This window comes from Eulemur rufifrons, chromosome 7 (assembly GCF_041146395.1).
Source record: "Eulemur rufifrons isolate Redbay chromosome 7, OSU_ERuf_1, whole genome shotgun sequence".
Lineage (NCBI taxonomy): Eukaryota > Metazoa > Chordata > Mammalia > Primates > Lemuridae > Eulemur > Eulemur rufifrons.
Genome location: NC_090989.1, coordinates 5,681,755 through 5,697,494, shown reverse-complemented (window position 1 = coordinate 5,697,494; position 15,740 = coordinate 5,681,755). Strand labels below are relative to the sequence as shown.

The 15,740-nt window shown below is 50.5% G+C and overlaps 1 protein-coding gene across 1 annotated transcript in view; it reads left to right on the top strand.

Moving 5' to 3' along the window:
* Positions 1–12,324, top strand: part of PCP4 (Purkinje cell protein 4) — a 56,990-nt gene extending 44,666 nt beyond the window's left edge. The window contains exon 3 of the mRNA XM_069472270.1: positions 11,919–12,324. Within this exon, the coding sequence (XP_069328371.1) occupies positions 11,919–12,046 (128 nt within the window). The 3' untranslated portion in view covers positions 12,047–12,324. The remainder of the gene's footprint in view (positions 1–11,918) is intronic.
* The last annotated feature ends 3,416 nt before the right edge of the window (positions 12,325–15,740 follow it).

Sequence of the window (15,740 nt, the reverse complement as noted above, 5' to 3'; positions counted from 1 at the left end):
ACAATTGAGTGTAGCTGAAGAGAGAAAGCAGGTAGTTCAGGGGAAAAAAATGAACCCATACAATGCACAGTGATGTGCATCTGAATTTTTATTATTGGCTTGAAATGAAATGTTTCCAGGTGAATTATACACTGATTGTAACATATATGTAAGTAGATCAGGCTCATTTACAAGAAGCTGAAAGCCCCAGATAAACAAGAGCTTGAACAATAGAGAAGTTTACTTCTCTTTCATATAAAAGGAGTCTGGAGGTAGATAATTGAGGGTAGTCAGGGTGGTTTCAAGGAGCACCAAGCATCTGTATTACTGTTTTGCCATCCTTGGCATAAGACCTCCACCTTATGGCCTAAGGTGGCTGCTTGAGCACCAGCCATTTCATCTATATTTCAGCAGCATAAAGCAGATAGGAACAAAGGGTGTCTTTCCACTTCATTTTAAGATTTCTTTTTTTCCACTCACATTATATTGAACAGAACCTAGTTATGTGGCCCCATGGAACAGCAAAGAGGCTGGAAACATTTTTTCTGGGTAACCATATGCTTAGCCCCAAGTCAGTGGTTTATAACTAAGCAAAAGGGGTAAACTAAGGCAATGAGTAGACTCAGCCACAACACATTTCTGCTCATGGAGTTTCTTGGAAATGTACGTAGCTGGTTAGCTTGCATGGAGGGCTTTTCTGAAATGTTGGATGATTCATTTGTTATCTCCCCCGTCAGCCCAAAGCAGGCTTTCATTGTCAGAGAGTGAGGGAGGGCAAACGGTGGCTTCTCTGTGGTTTGCAGTTAGGGCAGGCAGCTGCTGACTCCGGGGAAGGAATTTCAGTTCTTTCCATGTGTTCAGAGTGGAAGGAAATACCTGGTGTGCTCTCCTCACCTCCAGAGGGGTTCTCATTCACCCGCTTTGCTTCCATTTACTCTCCAGTAAGTGCTGAAGTATCATCTATGCCAAGGACATGAAAGCTTCAATCTGATCCCTAAAAGCACAGAATCACCCCTTTTCTTTGTATAACATTCCTCTCCTCCCCCAGCCCTGATGTAAACTGAGCATGACCGTAGGAGGTGGTGGGGCAGACACAAGACTCTACTCTTGCTACATGCGGCAGAAAGGGCTTTATTATAGGGCATCAGTGCCTTGAAGAAGTTCTGGGAGGCAGAGAACACGGCCAGATGACACCCGGCCAGGAGCAACGCGTATGGAAGATACCTGAACACACAACAGACCCTTCTAGCAGAAGCCCCGACTGCTCCTAACGCCGCCTGGCACACGGCACTGGGCGCTGGGCAGTGGGACGTCACCACAGCCGCCCCAGGGAAACCCAGTGCCTTGGCGCTGGCCAGGTGGGATCTTCCTCTGTTGCCCCCACCCCAGTGCTCACTGCTGCCTTCTCAGGTGCTGCCAGTGCACCTGCCTGGCCAGACCCACCGCGGGCAGCAGAATTCCATGCCCAGGACAGGTGGGAGCCAGCTTCCTCCGGCTTCCCAGCCTCGGTGGTAGACGGAGGAGCAGGAAGGGGAGGGCAGTGGGCGAGCCCTGCCGCCTGCCGCCAGCCCGGGCAGAGAGCCCTGCATCGGGGACGGCCCTTCACACCTTACAACGCGGGCCGTGCAGTGCGCATGCTCTCCTTGTCCCGCTAAAAGATCTCTAGAAAAAAGCAAGCCCAGGAAAAGATTTGAACCTCGGGAAGGCAAACCTGACCAAAGGCAAGAGTCAAGCTGTCCCCAGTCAAGCTGTTTCTCATCGTACCCCGCTATCTTTATTTTTTTCTTAAAAATGTAGATATTTTGACCAGTGTTATGGGCTGAGTTGTGTATCCCCCCCGAAATCCACATGTTGAAGACCTAACATTCATTACACAGAATGTGACCCTATTTGGAGATAGGGTCTTAGCAGAGGCAATTATTAATAAATTGAAATGAGGTCATTAGAGCGGCCCTAATCCAACATACCTGGTGTCCTTATAAGAAGAGGAGATTAGGACACCGACATGCACAGAGGGACGACCATGTGAGGACACAGGAGAACATGCCATCTGCAAGCCACGGAGAGAGGCCTCGGAGGAACCAGCCCTGCCCACACCTCGACTTTGACTCCCAGCCTCCAGATCTGCGAGAGGCTGTATTTGTGCTTTCAGAGCTGCCTAGTGCATGGTATGTTTATAGCAGCCTGAGCAGACTAGTACAGCTGGGAATGAATTTTGCCTTTCCAATAGAAAAGTTATTATTTTTTTCCGTGATATTTATGTCTTCTTTTTTTATTCCCTTCCTCGGCTTTCTGAACTTGGAGGAAGGCTTGATCCCATTAGTGCTTATTCTTTGTGATCGATTCCCATGGATTTGTGCTCATTTGATTACCTAATGCTGCAGCTGGGCAGTCATTTTATAGAAGCCAGGATGCGTCTAGGTGAGAGGCAGAGAAACAGAATAATTGGAAATAGATGACCCAGAGGAGCAGCGAGTAAACCGTCCCTTTCTGCTGACCAAATTAGGCTCTGCACTAACCAGAACCCGATTGGAACAGGCGAAGATTGTGGGTTTCAGAGCACCTCTATTTTAGGACAAAAGTGAATTGCTCTGTCTTGGAAAAAGCTGTAAGTGCCAAAGAAGGTGCTAACGTGGTAGATGGAGAGTCAGAAGAAACGGGAATTGTGTTTTTATTTGATTTGGAGAACACAGTAGATGTGGAAAGTCCCCTTGCCTGGCCCTGCTAATGCCTGACCTGGCCCATTAATCTCTGCCTCTTAGCCAAGACCTGGAAAATTGCAATTCTCCGCACCAGCGGCCCCCGCTCAATAATACGGAGCCCGCGGGCAGGAGCGAGAGGGGGCTCGCTGGGGTCCCGCGCTGCTCATGTGGAGGGACCCCAGCTCGGGAACTGGGCAGGAGGACACTGGGGCACTCTGCAGGCCTTATTCCAGCTTTTTAAAGAACGTATTCTCTTTGTTTCTTTGTTGGCATTTCATAAAATGTGATGCTCTCTGCCAGCATTATTATGTACTAGGTGTATAAATTTATTTTTATTATTTTGTCTCTGGGGGAATTGCCCTTTTCCCCAACACTAGATGCTTTATTTGAGGCGTGAGGGATAAAAATTCCAATCCTGACTTGCTTTTCCCACCCGCCTCTTTGGCTTCCCGGGACCAAGGGCAAGGGCTTGGGTCCCTCTGCAGGGGACCACACTGGCCCTCCTGAGCCTGTGGGTAGCCCTGGTGTGGAGGAGGGACCCCGGCTAAGAGGGCCCAGCCGCGCAGGGCTAGTGTCAATTAGCTTAATTATATCAAGGCCAACACAAATGACAGATGTTAATTCTTTCAAAGTTAATATTACACTGTGAAAGAAGGTAGGACATTCTAAGAACCTTGGCATTAAAATGCCCCATTTGCAAGGCACACTTAAGTTAAATGACTGTTATTTCTTTACAGCGTGCTAAAATTTAGGTCCTTTTATAGTACGCTGTGTGCTTCGACTCCTAATGAAGGAAAACTCCCACTCAGGACAATTATATCCCAATTTACTGCTTATGCACAAATTTCTGATCACAGGATCAGGCCTTGGGAGGTGATTTGTTTCTATCAAATAAATCTTAAAATATGGAAAGCTATTAATATGTAAATGAAAGCTTTTACCTATTTGTGTGTGTTTGTGGTGTGTGTGGTATGTGTGTATGGCGTGTGGTGTATGTGTGTGTGTGGTATGTTGGGTATGAGCATATATGTGTCTATGATGTGTGTGTGTGTGGTGTGATGTGTATGAGTGTATGTACTGTGGTGTGTGTGGTTTGTCTGTGTGTGGTATGGTGTTTGTGTGAGTGTGTGGGGTGTGTGTGTGTTATATATTTGTGTGTGTGTGGTGTGTATTTGTGTGTGGTGTGCATTTGTGTGGTCTGTGTGTGTGGGGTTTGGTATGATGTGTATGTTTGTGTATGTGGTGTGATATGTATGTATGGTGTGATGTGTGGGGTGTGTGTGGGGTGTATGATTTGTACGTGGTGTGTGTGTGTGTGGTGTGTATGAATGTATGTGGTGTGGGGGGTGTGTGTGGTGTGTTATATGGGGGTGTATGTGTCTATGATGTGTGTGTGTATGTGTGGTGTGTGTGTGGTGTGATGTGTGTGGTGTGATGTGTGTGTGTTGTGTGTGTGGTGTGTGTGATGTGCATGTGGTGTGTGGAGGTGTATGTGATGTATGTGTAGTGTGGTGTGTGTGTGTTGTGATGTGTGTGGTGTACGTGTGACATGGTATGTGTAGTGTGTGGTGTGTATGTGGTGTGATGTGTGTGGTGTGTATTTGTGGTGTGTTGTGTGTGTCTGCGTGTGTATGTGTGTGTGTGTGTTAAAACTAAAAGCTACTGCTCATGATTTATCACCAGCACCTCTAGGCAATGACCTGACATTGTCATCAACTTGGAAACAAATATATTTAAGAGTTTCCTTTCCCAAGCGTAGGGGTTAATATGATGAATTTTTGAATTATGCTTCCTTGCAAACTTTTTATCCTATCTGGGGCTGTTGCAGGATCCATGAATAGCTCTGTCATGCCCTGGATGACTTCTCGTGTCTGTTAATTTCGGAGGAATTTATGTTAATTATTCGAAGTCTGCCACTTAGATTGTGAATGCACAGCTGAGGAATAAGTTTTCAGAAAGTGCATTTTCTCACCTCCCCAGGAGCCCTTGCCTCCTCCTCCTCCCTTGGAGCTGGGTTCTAGCCTCCCCTTGGGAATGTGCTGCCTCCCTGCTGTCTGCTTTGCAGGGGCCCCTCCTGACCACCCGGACTCAGGCACACTGTCTTCGCTTTTGGAATCTCTGGAACTCCGTTGCGTATTTGTGCGTTTCCCTTTCTGCTTCTGCGAGCAGAGACTTCCGTGTGTGCCGTGCTCTCCCGGGCCCCGGAGCACGGCCGGCTGCCCAGGGCAATCCAGCCCAGCTGCCGAGTGAACGAATTCAGTGTGAGCTCTCCCCGAGGCCTGGTGAACGAGCAGATTTTGCAGGCTGGTTGACTGTATTACATGTTTAGACTTGGGCCATTTTTCCCCAGAGCGACATTAGCTGGTCCATACAAAAGCCTGTCAACGTGGCCTCCACCTAAGGAGCAGGAAGTAGTGCAACCTGCAGCATGAAAACAAGATTTGGGCAAGACCGGGATCTTGTCAGCCAGTATTCATGAAGTGACCTTGGGCGAGGTCCCTGTAAAACAGACAATGAGAAGTGAAGCAAGGTAGAGAATACAATGCGATTTTAAAGCCTGCAAATCCCAGAAGTTAGGGTAAGTGCTGTTCCACGCTGAATTGTGCCCTCCCCTGCCAAATTTATACGTGGAAGTCCTCACCTCCAGTATGCAGAATGTGACTGTCTTTGGAGACAGCATCTTTAAAGAGGTGATTAATGTTAAAAGAGGCCATCAGGGCGGGTCCTTATCCAATAGGACTAGTGTCCTATTAAAGGGGAAATCTGGACACAGTGAGACACGAGGGCCGTGTGTCTCACCACGTGAGGACGCAGCGAGGTGGCCGTCTGCAAGCCAAAAAAGAGGCTTCAGGAGAAACCAGCTCTGCCAACACCTTGATCTCTAACTTCCAGCCTCCAGAACTGTGGAAACATAAAATTTCTGTTGTTTAAGCCACCTGCTCTGTGGTGTTTTGTTATGGCAGCAGGAGCAAATGAATACTGGTACCCAGTAAGTAGCTGCTGATGGACTGCAAGGCTGGTTTGAGAAGCTTCACTCCAGCACTGGACTCTGTGTTTATCAGAACAGATAAATGCAAGGGGAATTTTAGTATTAATGTATCAAACCATTTTTCTACCCTTTGGATTTTCATGACAATATCAGAGACTGGTAATAATATTCATTTGGGATTGTCTTCAACTGGTAGCACTTATTACTTTTATATTTATGACTCTCTACCTAACATTTGCCCATCAAATGATCTGTAAAAGAAAATTCGCTTAAGTATACGAGGGAGGATCTATTTAATGCTCAGTGAAGAGTGGTTCTTATTACAATTCCATCTTTAAGACGGGCCATCTGAACGTTTCTCTTATGACATAATAAATCACATAACAGCAGAGGCCACTTTCTGTCCCAGTTTCTGTAAGGAAAAGGCCGTATTTCAGGGAAGTGGCACAGGAAATAGCTGGACTAATGCAAAGCACAAACCTGAAGTGTACTGTGCAGCTTCCTCGGGGAGGTCATGGCAGAACCGAGTCAGGAGACATCTAAGCCTCAGGAAGCATCATTTCTTCATTATGCTGGGGCTGTTGCCAGAGCTCTGTGTCAGGCCCTGCGGGTCTATGAAGTTTCTGCTCAGGGGAGAAGCCGCAGTGCTTGGGGCCATTTTGTAGCTGTGCTCTTTGGAAGGGGGTGGAGAGAGAGGGAGAGAGAGAGCGAGAGAGAGCACACAATATAATAGGTAGGTAGACAAAAACAGGAAGATAGGTAGATGGGTGGATAATAGATAGATAACGTAGCAGTTCATGTCAACTTCGCAGCCTGGGAGACTTTGAGACGAGGTCTTCCAGGTGCTGGAGTTGGCAGAGTAGGGTGACATCCAAAGGGCTTTTGGGGGATCCCCGCGCACCCAGGCACACAGGACACTGCAGTTATGGGGACTGTCCTGAGCTGTAATGGCCAAGCAGTCGGGTTTCCCTTCATCCTCCAGTGGCGCTGGAATCGCCATCTTCTCACATCAAACCAGCTCACTGGCATGAATGTCCTCTTGACTGTCCTTGTGGTCGGCGGGGGAATTTCAGAGTGACCATGCAGAAGGGAAAATGGTCGTGTTCCAGAACCCCGACAGACACATGTACTAACTGCATAGTCCTGGACGGTTTACCAAGGGTTTTGGGGAAATGTTTTTGTTAAAAAGAAAAGGCTTAGATAAGTTAAATTTAGCAAAGAACGATTTGAGAATTGGGCGGCCCTCAGAACCAGAACCGGTCCTAAGACCCCCAGCCTGCGACACGGGCAGCGGCTGGGTATAGACAGAGAACGGCAGTGAGGTACAGAAACAGCCTGCCTGGGCATGGCCGGCGCTTCGCCCTGTTTGCTCAGGTGGCCGCCGGCGGCTCACAGAGGTGGCTGCTGTAACTGGCGGAGACCCAGCTACTTGTCACCAGGATGTTCCTGTGCAGGACTCCGAAGTTTCGCTCCCGGTTAGTTTTCATACTAAGTTAGGTTGCAGCTTGTTCAGTAAGAACTCGAGCATGGAGTCATCCTCAGGCCAAATTCAGTTTAGTTCAGTACACTGCTTGCTCAGACTGACAAAAGCCACCATCGGGACCAGGTGGCCAATGTGTTCTTTCAATTCAGGCAGCAAAATCCTACATAAAAATGTCAGGGAGAGGCCACCCAGCCCAGATATAAACCTTCAGACATATGAAGGAACAAATGGGAATATAAGAGAAATGGTCGTACTGTAGTCTGGAAATGACAATGACACAGGTTTTATCGGTTTCACTAGTTTAGATGTGCCGCTCTCTCCTGGGTAGCGGAGCTGTGCAAAGGTCCCTGGCATGGTCTCGCCCTCCTCGCTATGGGGACGGCGAGACTCTTCTGCATTGTTCAAGCTTCTATTGCTGAGCTGGGGTCGTCGCTGTGACCAGCCGGCAAAAGCAGCTGCCCACACTGACCGTGCAGCCAGCCGAGGTGGAAAGTGCCCCCTCTTCCCTGAATTAGGGGCCAGTGATCTGCGAATCTCACCACTGAGCAGGCGCAGGGACCCCGAGGCCGAGGAACCACGTTACCACACCCGCCCCCCTCTGCAGCTCTGGCCACGTCCAGCCTGATACAGTCTGCCCTGCAGTTTAACCTACTAAGGCATTGATCTTCACGTCACGCTGGGAGGATTTTACATCCCCAGTTTGTAGATAAGAAACCGAACACCAGGGAAGCAGAGAATCTTTCCCAAGTTGCAGAGCCGTGGGGGGCAATCCCCAGGTGCAGCTGTCCCCTGGACGCCGCACCCCGGCTTCCGCAGGTCGCCTTGTTTGGTGTGGGGAGGATCTCAGAGCTCAGTGTTAGGAGGAGTCAGCTGAGGGTGGGACGTGGGGCCTGCGTTCGTCTACTCCCTGGCCAGGTGTTGGTGGCAGGCGCTGTGCGAGGCGTTGCCGGGGCTCCCTGGCGTGACAGCCCGTGTCAGTGGGATTGCGCAGCAGCCCGCGCCCACCCAGGGCTTCTCCAGCTCTGCTGGGTCCCCACAGGCTCCCACAGGGTCACGGCCCTGGGCTTGGTGGGGTGGGGACACATCTGTGCCTCCCTGAGGGTCTCCGGACGCCTGTGCCTGTGTCACTCCTCTCTCCCCCCGAGCCCCGACCTCTTCCTGAGCCTCTGCCCCGTCACATAACAGGTGCCACATCTTCCATCTTCTTCACGGCGTCATCTGTGGGCTGTGCCCCTCTGGCTGGCCCCACAGTGGCTTTGCCACAACACCCCTGTCACACGCCACAGAGGCCTGTTTTTAGACTCTGTGACAACTGTGGGGAAGTGAGGGTGAGGAAACACCCCACAGGGTGGAATTCAGGGGTCACTGCGGAGGGTAACATATCTGTTGAGTCCTCCAGGTGAGAGTAGGTGCTCAACTGCTGCCTGCCATGTTAGTGAATGGATTTAATTGAACACCTACTGTGTGCTGGGCCCTGTGCCAGCTGCTGGAATGGGCAGATAAAGTCCCTGCCCTCGCAGAGCTCACACTCCAGTGGGGGACAGTGAGGACAAAGCAGGAAAGGACAGAGGGAAGTAGAGTACAGGCTGTGATTGCTCCGTGAAGAGCCCAGTGCAGGCTGAAGGTGGGTGTGCCCTGTAGGGCGACATGTTCAGGGACTCCGCCCTCCTGGAACCCTCCAGACTCCCCTGCAGGCAAGGCCCAGGGTTCCCTCTGGGAGTCAGCAGCAGAAACGGCCCCCTGGCACTGCCGGTGGCCCGTACCTCTGCCCTGGAGCGATGGGGCCACCTGGACCCCGTGCCCTTGTCACTGTCCCTAGGGTCGTTCGTGGGGAACCTTGTAGGCTCTGAGGCTCTGAAGAGTGGCTCTAGGGGCGAGTGCCCGGCCGCGGTCCCTCCCCAGACTCTCCTCCCACATCCCTGCGCACCTGCTGAGTCTGAGTGCTCAGCACTGGCCTTCCCTGGCTCCCAGGGCCACGTCGAGCCATCTCCACACCCTTAGATCATTTGCACTGAGCCCTGTGCCATGCAGTCTGCTTAGCTGTCTCTCCTCCTCTGCCTTGCACGTTTTTGTCCCTGCTGGCTCGGTGGGAGGAGCCCTTTGTCAGTCCTGTAACAGCGGCAGACCTGTGTTCCAGAAATAAACAGAAAGTAGCCATTCCTTAAATATCAGTGGTTTCTTTCTTAAACGCTGTAATATTTTTCAAACTAGAGACGAATCAATAAATCACTTTTGGTGAGATTAGTTTAACAGATGATTATTATATTAATATATAATTGATTTTTATGACCTGTCCTCACTCTCATTATATATTCCCTGAATATACATAATTTTCTGTGCCTGCATTTATCATTTCTCAAAAAACAATATTGCTGCTTTCTTCCATTATTGCAAAAGGGAAAAGATGAATCAGGCCCTTCAGAAGCTTCAGGCTGCAGCAGCATTTTCAATGTAAAAGAGAAACCTCCCATCCTAGTTTGAATCGGAGTGAATTTTTCCCCTTCGCAATCGCTATATAGTCCATGCAAAGATTCCTCCGGGGGTAAAAGGATTTGGGGCCACCAACCATCTTATGAAAAATGACAATTTCTAGTGCTGTAGGTGCTACCTAACTGCAGGTGTTGTTGGCACTAACGGGTCTATTGCTATTAGCACGAGCAGTGGGGACATTCGCACTTCAGGTCTGCTCTACACTTGTCCCCGGGGTGTGATAATTCTAATTAGACATTTGTAAAGCATCCACTTGAGCCACAGGAAACTCCTGCCCCTCCCAATTCTCCTACGCCTTAGTACTCCCTGAAGAAAGAGCTGCTGCAAGGAGACCAGCGTGTGGATGGCTACCAATCGCAGGAGGAAAGAGCTCCACTTGTCCCTGTATCATCTGGGCTCTCAGGGATTGAAAAGGATACCCCCAAGTATTCCCCAAACATCGGTGTCCTCAAAATCTCTGCTTGTGTAAACATTGGCAGCAAATCTGAGATGGAAGAAAACAGTTCTTTGATTTAGGTCACGGCCCCATCAGCTCAACAAGGCTTGCGAAGGTAGAGCCAGCGTCCCCTCCTCCTAGATGACCGTGTGATTGGAGGGCTCGGGTGGAACCTGCCTAGTCTCTGGGAAAAGTGAGAGGAGCTTGCTTAAGGATCTGCAAAGGACATGTCACACAATAAGGTGCATCTGGAATAAGTGCTGATTCTCACCTGTCTATGTAACCACCACTCCATCTATCTATTTATGTACCTATCTATCATCTACCTATCAATCATCTAAGGTGGGTCAGAGGGAGGGAGGGAGGGAGGGAGTGGTGACTGAGCAAGCAGAGAGAACAGCTGCCTTACTGCAAGGAACCCCAGCTTCTTCCACTCCCGCTGTTAGAGCTGGTGCCCGAGCGTTACCATGCAAAGTCACTGGGAGAGGAAGTGGATGGACCGTGTCTAGGTTGAATGATGAACTCAGGCTGCCTGGTGACAGTCAGGAAGAGAGCCCACTCCCTGCTCCCCGGCTAGGACTTTTTCTTCTTCCTGCAAAGGCCCCTGATTCTCCTGTCTCCCAGCTGGATGAGCCCTTGGCATGGCCGGCCTCCTGTGAGCCAGGTGCAAGCCCAGGGTGGCAGCAAGGTTCTTGGCCTGGGTCCCAGGAGAGGTGGCTCCTGTCGTCAGTTCTGGCTTGAGCTAACTCCAGGGGCTTATTTGTCACTTCACCTGCAGACAGGGAGTTGGATCTCAACTCTGGCTGCACCTGAGAGCCTTTGTATAAAGTGTAGCTGTCTGGCCTCCCCCCATGAAAGCCGATTTCTCTAACTCGGTCTTGCTGTCAGGAACACCCTTCCCACTGGGGCTGTGCACGGAGGGGCCCTGAGTCTGGGGTGGGGCCCCAGTGCCTGTATTTAAAAAAGAAAGAAAAGGGAAAAAGATGCCTTTGATTTTTCTGATGTTCAGTCTTCACCGGACTGGAGGATTTTTAAAAGCTTTTTCCCTTCTACGATCGGAGCATTTTATTCATGTATTTGTTTTTACTACTTGGCTGCACACTGACCAGTGCTCAGTAAGGTATACAGCACAAAGGGACACCCAGCTCCAGCCGTTACTTCTCTCTGGCTGACATCCCGTCTTCAACGATCATTCCAGTGTGAATTAGTTAGATCCTTCTGCTGTAGCAAGCAAATCGCTAAGCCTACCCCGTAGGAACAAAATGTAAGACTTGTGAAAGTTCAGTCTGACTGTGAAGGTCAGGTGGCGTCTTCGGTCTTGCCGATGATAGAAACTGAAGACCTGATTATCGTAAGCAAATCTCACAGATGGTAGAAGAGCACACAGAAACCCAGCACATTACTTTGTTAGCTCTGAGCTGCTGTGAATATCAGCTACCGTAGGGTCAATACTTGCAGCACATTTAAATTTTACATACATGAGATAGCAGGAGAAAGTAACAGCACAGTTAAGATTTTGACAACTATATGTAGACTGTGGCCATTTGGAACAGAAAAGCATGTGCAGAAAATATATGAAGTGTTGAGACTGTGTCCTTGAGTTTCATGGTCCCTCCCCGATGCGGATTTCAGGCAGTGGAAGGCAGTGATTTCTGAGCTCTGTCCAAACACTCCACTGGGTTTCACTCTGCAGCGGAGCAGAGCGCTTGTCCTGGGTGGCAGCCAAGCCCTGGGCGGGGGTGGCCCTGCACACCGCTCGGCTTCTCTTTCCCAGTGCTCTGTCTGCTCTCCGATTTTCAGCTCGGTGACTGCCTTCTGTTTGTGTGTTTCTTGCTACAGATGGGCAGAAGAAAGTTCAAGAGGAATTTGACATCGACATGGATGCGCCAGAGACAGAACGTGCGGCGGTGGCCATTCAGTCTCAGTTCAGAAAATTCCAGAAGAAAAAGGCAGGGTCTCAGTCCTAGCGGGAGAGCCCCTTCCTAGTCCTCGAAGACACCGAACTCAACCATCATCTGTCAAGAAATTAAGAGAACAACACCCTAGAGAGAAGTCATCCATACACGATACACACGCGCACAGCAAACCTACAATGCATGTACAGAAACCTGTGATATTTATGCCCTGGTAGGAAGGTGTAGACGATGAAGTTGTGAGTAGCTTAATCTCTGTGTTTCTCTCCATTACCATTCCCCCTGCAACTATTTTCCTTGACATTGTAATAAAATGGAGTTACGATGAGTGATTCAAGTGTCTGCCTTTGCCTCTTCCTTTCTATTAATCTGGGAAGTTATAGTGTTAGTGGGGACTGCAAACCAGAAGTCTATTTTCTCCGTAAGAGTTAGAGATGTGATACGGAGCCTTCTGTTAGGAGCTTTTGTGTGAGAGAGAGAGATCCATTCTCAGCCGTGCCGGTCTCATTTGGAGAGTACTCAGTGCCGACTGCTGATGGCAGTACACTTTCTTCTTACCATGGGAGCAGAACCCTGTCTCCTGGGGAGCCGAAGAGTCACAAGTTTCCCTGGGGAATTATGACTGATCCAGGGGAACGGAAGGGGGAGGGCCAGGTATCTGGGTTTGGAGCGTCCCCAGGTTTGCTCAGCAGGACCATTTCCCATCTCCAAAGGGGACGCACCAGCCTGTTGAGGGCCATTCTGCTGCCTGCCTGCAGCCCCTGCACCTGCGCGGCTCCCAAGGTGGGTGCCTTCTCCAGGCTCCCCACCTCCTCTGTGCCCCACACTGTGCTTTGCTACCTTTTGGGGTTACTTGCTGCAACCTGAAATTTGGAGAAGCTCTCACCCCACCTCCTCCCCTGCAAACCTCAAAGGTGAAAAGCTCTGCACACCCCGCAGTGGCTTTGCAGGCGGCGAGGGGAGCTCCATCACGTGGAGAGGACCACGCCACCGAGTCAGGAGCCAGGCGGATGGGTGCGTGCCTGCCTTGGGGCCACATGTGGTGGTGGCCCCCAGCCCCTGGGTCACGTTGTGGCTTTCGTTTGAGCTCTGCCACATGAGGACCTGTTATGGAAGCCACATCTCTCTGACATCCCGAGATACTCCGTGGCAGCACCATGTACACCGTGGGGCGTCACATGTCTTCCCTTTGCCAGCTCCTCAACACGGGATCAGGTGCAGCAGGAAGACTATGGGAGAAGAGGAAGGGATGCTGCTGTGCACACACGCACACGCATGTGCCTGGGTGTGCAGGTGGGAGGTGTGGTGGGAGTGAGGCGTGAGCGGGGCAGTGACTGGGGTGGGTGTGACACTGTTCCTTTGGCAGGGTCCCATTTGTTCCACAAGGGCACAGATGAAGAAAGATTGGCATGTTGGAGATTTACTGTTATAAAAAATCCCTCTGAAAATGTGCGCATTGTCTATTGTAAGGCAATCCCTCCTGCCAGGGATTCTCTGCAGCTGTTAGGAACAGGGAAACACCTGGGTTCCTCTGACCAATTTCCTGTCAGCGGAGAGCTAAGTAGGATCGCTCTGGCCCTGACAGCCAGGCAGGGCTCCCAGAGGCTCCCAGTGGTGTGGTCCCTACTGAAAAGGGGACCACAGATCGAGGGGACACTCCAGGAAAATCTTGCTGAGACAGTGGGTAAAATACCATGAAAATCAGATGGGCTGTGATGTAGCCTTCTTTGGAGTTTCCTGAAGCTACCAAAGTAAAGCAAGCCAGGAACAAAACAAACACTTACACAGTTCATTGTAATTCTTCCACACCTTGTTTTCCAAACACCCTATTGTCCCCTCGTCCTCTATTTCCCATAAAGCAAGTGGGGGGCTCTCCCTACTGGTGTACCAGTATTGGACAGCCAGGGTTTGCCCTGCTCTGACCTCTGGGAGCTAATCTGGTTTATAACAAGAATGCTCCCGTGCAAAGCAGAGGGTTGAGGGACTGGAAACACTCCTTCTGTCTTCAACAGCAACAGTGGCCCGTTGGGGGCCAAAGGGTGAAAGTGGGGTGGGGGCTGTGAAATTTGGAGAGGCCCCTCAATGACTGTGACATGCCTCTTTTGTCCCAATCACAGGACAAGAGTATAACTAGTTCACTTTGAGCCACAGGGATGAGTTTCATTGTTCACTTCCCAGGTGGACTCATGAGAGTCTAGAACTTGAGCTGACAGCGAGGGGGGATCCCCTGTGTGCCCCCTCAGTGTAGGAATCCGCACTTGAGTCTGTGGCCTCGCAGAGCTGGGGGAGTGAGAAGTGCTTGCGGCTGAAGGCTTAGAGGGCCTTTTCCTTCCTTCCCGCGGGCTGCAGCGCTCACCCAGAGAGGAGGAAGGAACGTCCTCAGCATGTGACACAGGTGTCAGCAGTCTGGAGCATCACCAGTCCAATTTCACTTCACTCATGTTTATTAACTCCCTACTGTGTGTGGACTTGGTGCTGTGGCACAAGGCAGGACAGTCCTCATGGAGGTGCTGGTGGGGAGAGACAGAGACACACAGAGGCTGGAATGGAAGGAGGCGCAGAGCAGGGCGCTGCGGCAGAGCAGAGCAGCATGGAGAGTCACTGGAACCTCCCCCCAGGCGCTGCCGCCCTCGGCAGGACACTGAGGGATGAGGGGAGTTCCTGGGTAAGTAAGGGCCGGGGGTGGTGACGTGTCTGGGCAGGAGCCTCGAGGAGGACGCGCTCAGCTTGGCAGTCTCGGAGGCTGCAACCTGGGGGATGTGGCTCTGCTCCCTGAACTTGGGGAGCCCAGGAGGCAAGGCCCCAAGCACTCGAGACTCGGAACTGGATTCCTCTTTGACTACAGGATGGGCAAGTGACCATAGAGCAGCTACCTTCCTCAAGTAGCCAGTTTCCTTAACACTGAAGTGATAACAAAGTCTGCTTGGCAAGGTGACTGGCGGAATGTTAGAAGTTTGAAATGAGGTCAAATGCACGAGTGCCTGGCGCGTTGCAGCTGTCTGATAAATGGAAGCTGTTGTTATTGACAGACCAGAGCGGTGAAGAGGGTCACTCCTGGCCTCCGTTACCAACGCCCTTTTTCCTGATTCTACCCAAGCTTCAGGACTCTTCTTCTCTCGGCTGCAGGAGGTTGGCCCAGTGGTGGGCGGGCACCTGACCCCAGGGGTGGGCTCAACCAGGCAGGGTCTTTCTCTCGTGAATCTGAGCTCATCGTCCTGGGAACTGATCCAGAACAGGAGGGAGATGTTGAGTTGGAGCCGAGGCTGGTATTGTGACAAGTTGAAGCTGCAAAAAAAGCTTCAAAAAAACTTTGTAAGAAGCTGTAACAGCTTGTCTGGGGAGAGCTGGAGGGCGATGCAGGACAGGCATTGAGTCCCAAGATACACAGGCCCAGGAGAGACGCAGGGGTAGCCTGGGTTGAGTTAGTCATTTGGTTGCAATGAACAGAAACCCACTCGCGATTCCTAAAGAAAGAGAGAGAATTATTAGGTCTCACAGACATCCAAAAATAGAGCATCCAAGACACCCAAGGAAAGAATAGAATGCCAGAGGCAGGCAGAATTACATGAGATTTATAAATAAACTGGGGCACAGTGGGGAAGAATTGACGTCTTTATAATATTGTCTTTGTAGCATTTTATGACGTTCAGTAAAGTTTTATAGTTGTCTTCAAATAGTTCTTTCACATTTCTTTTTGTTCTATTTCTAGGTATTTCGTAGTTTTTGTTGTCCTTCTAAGAAGAGTCCT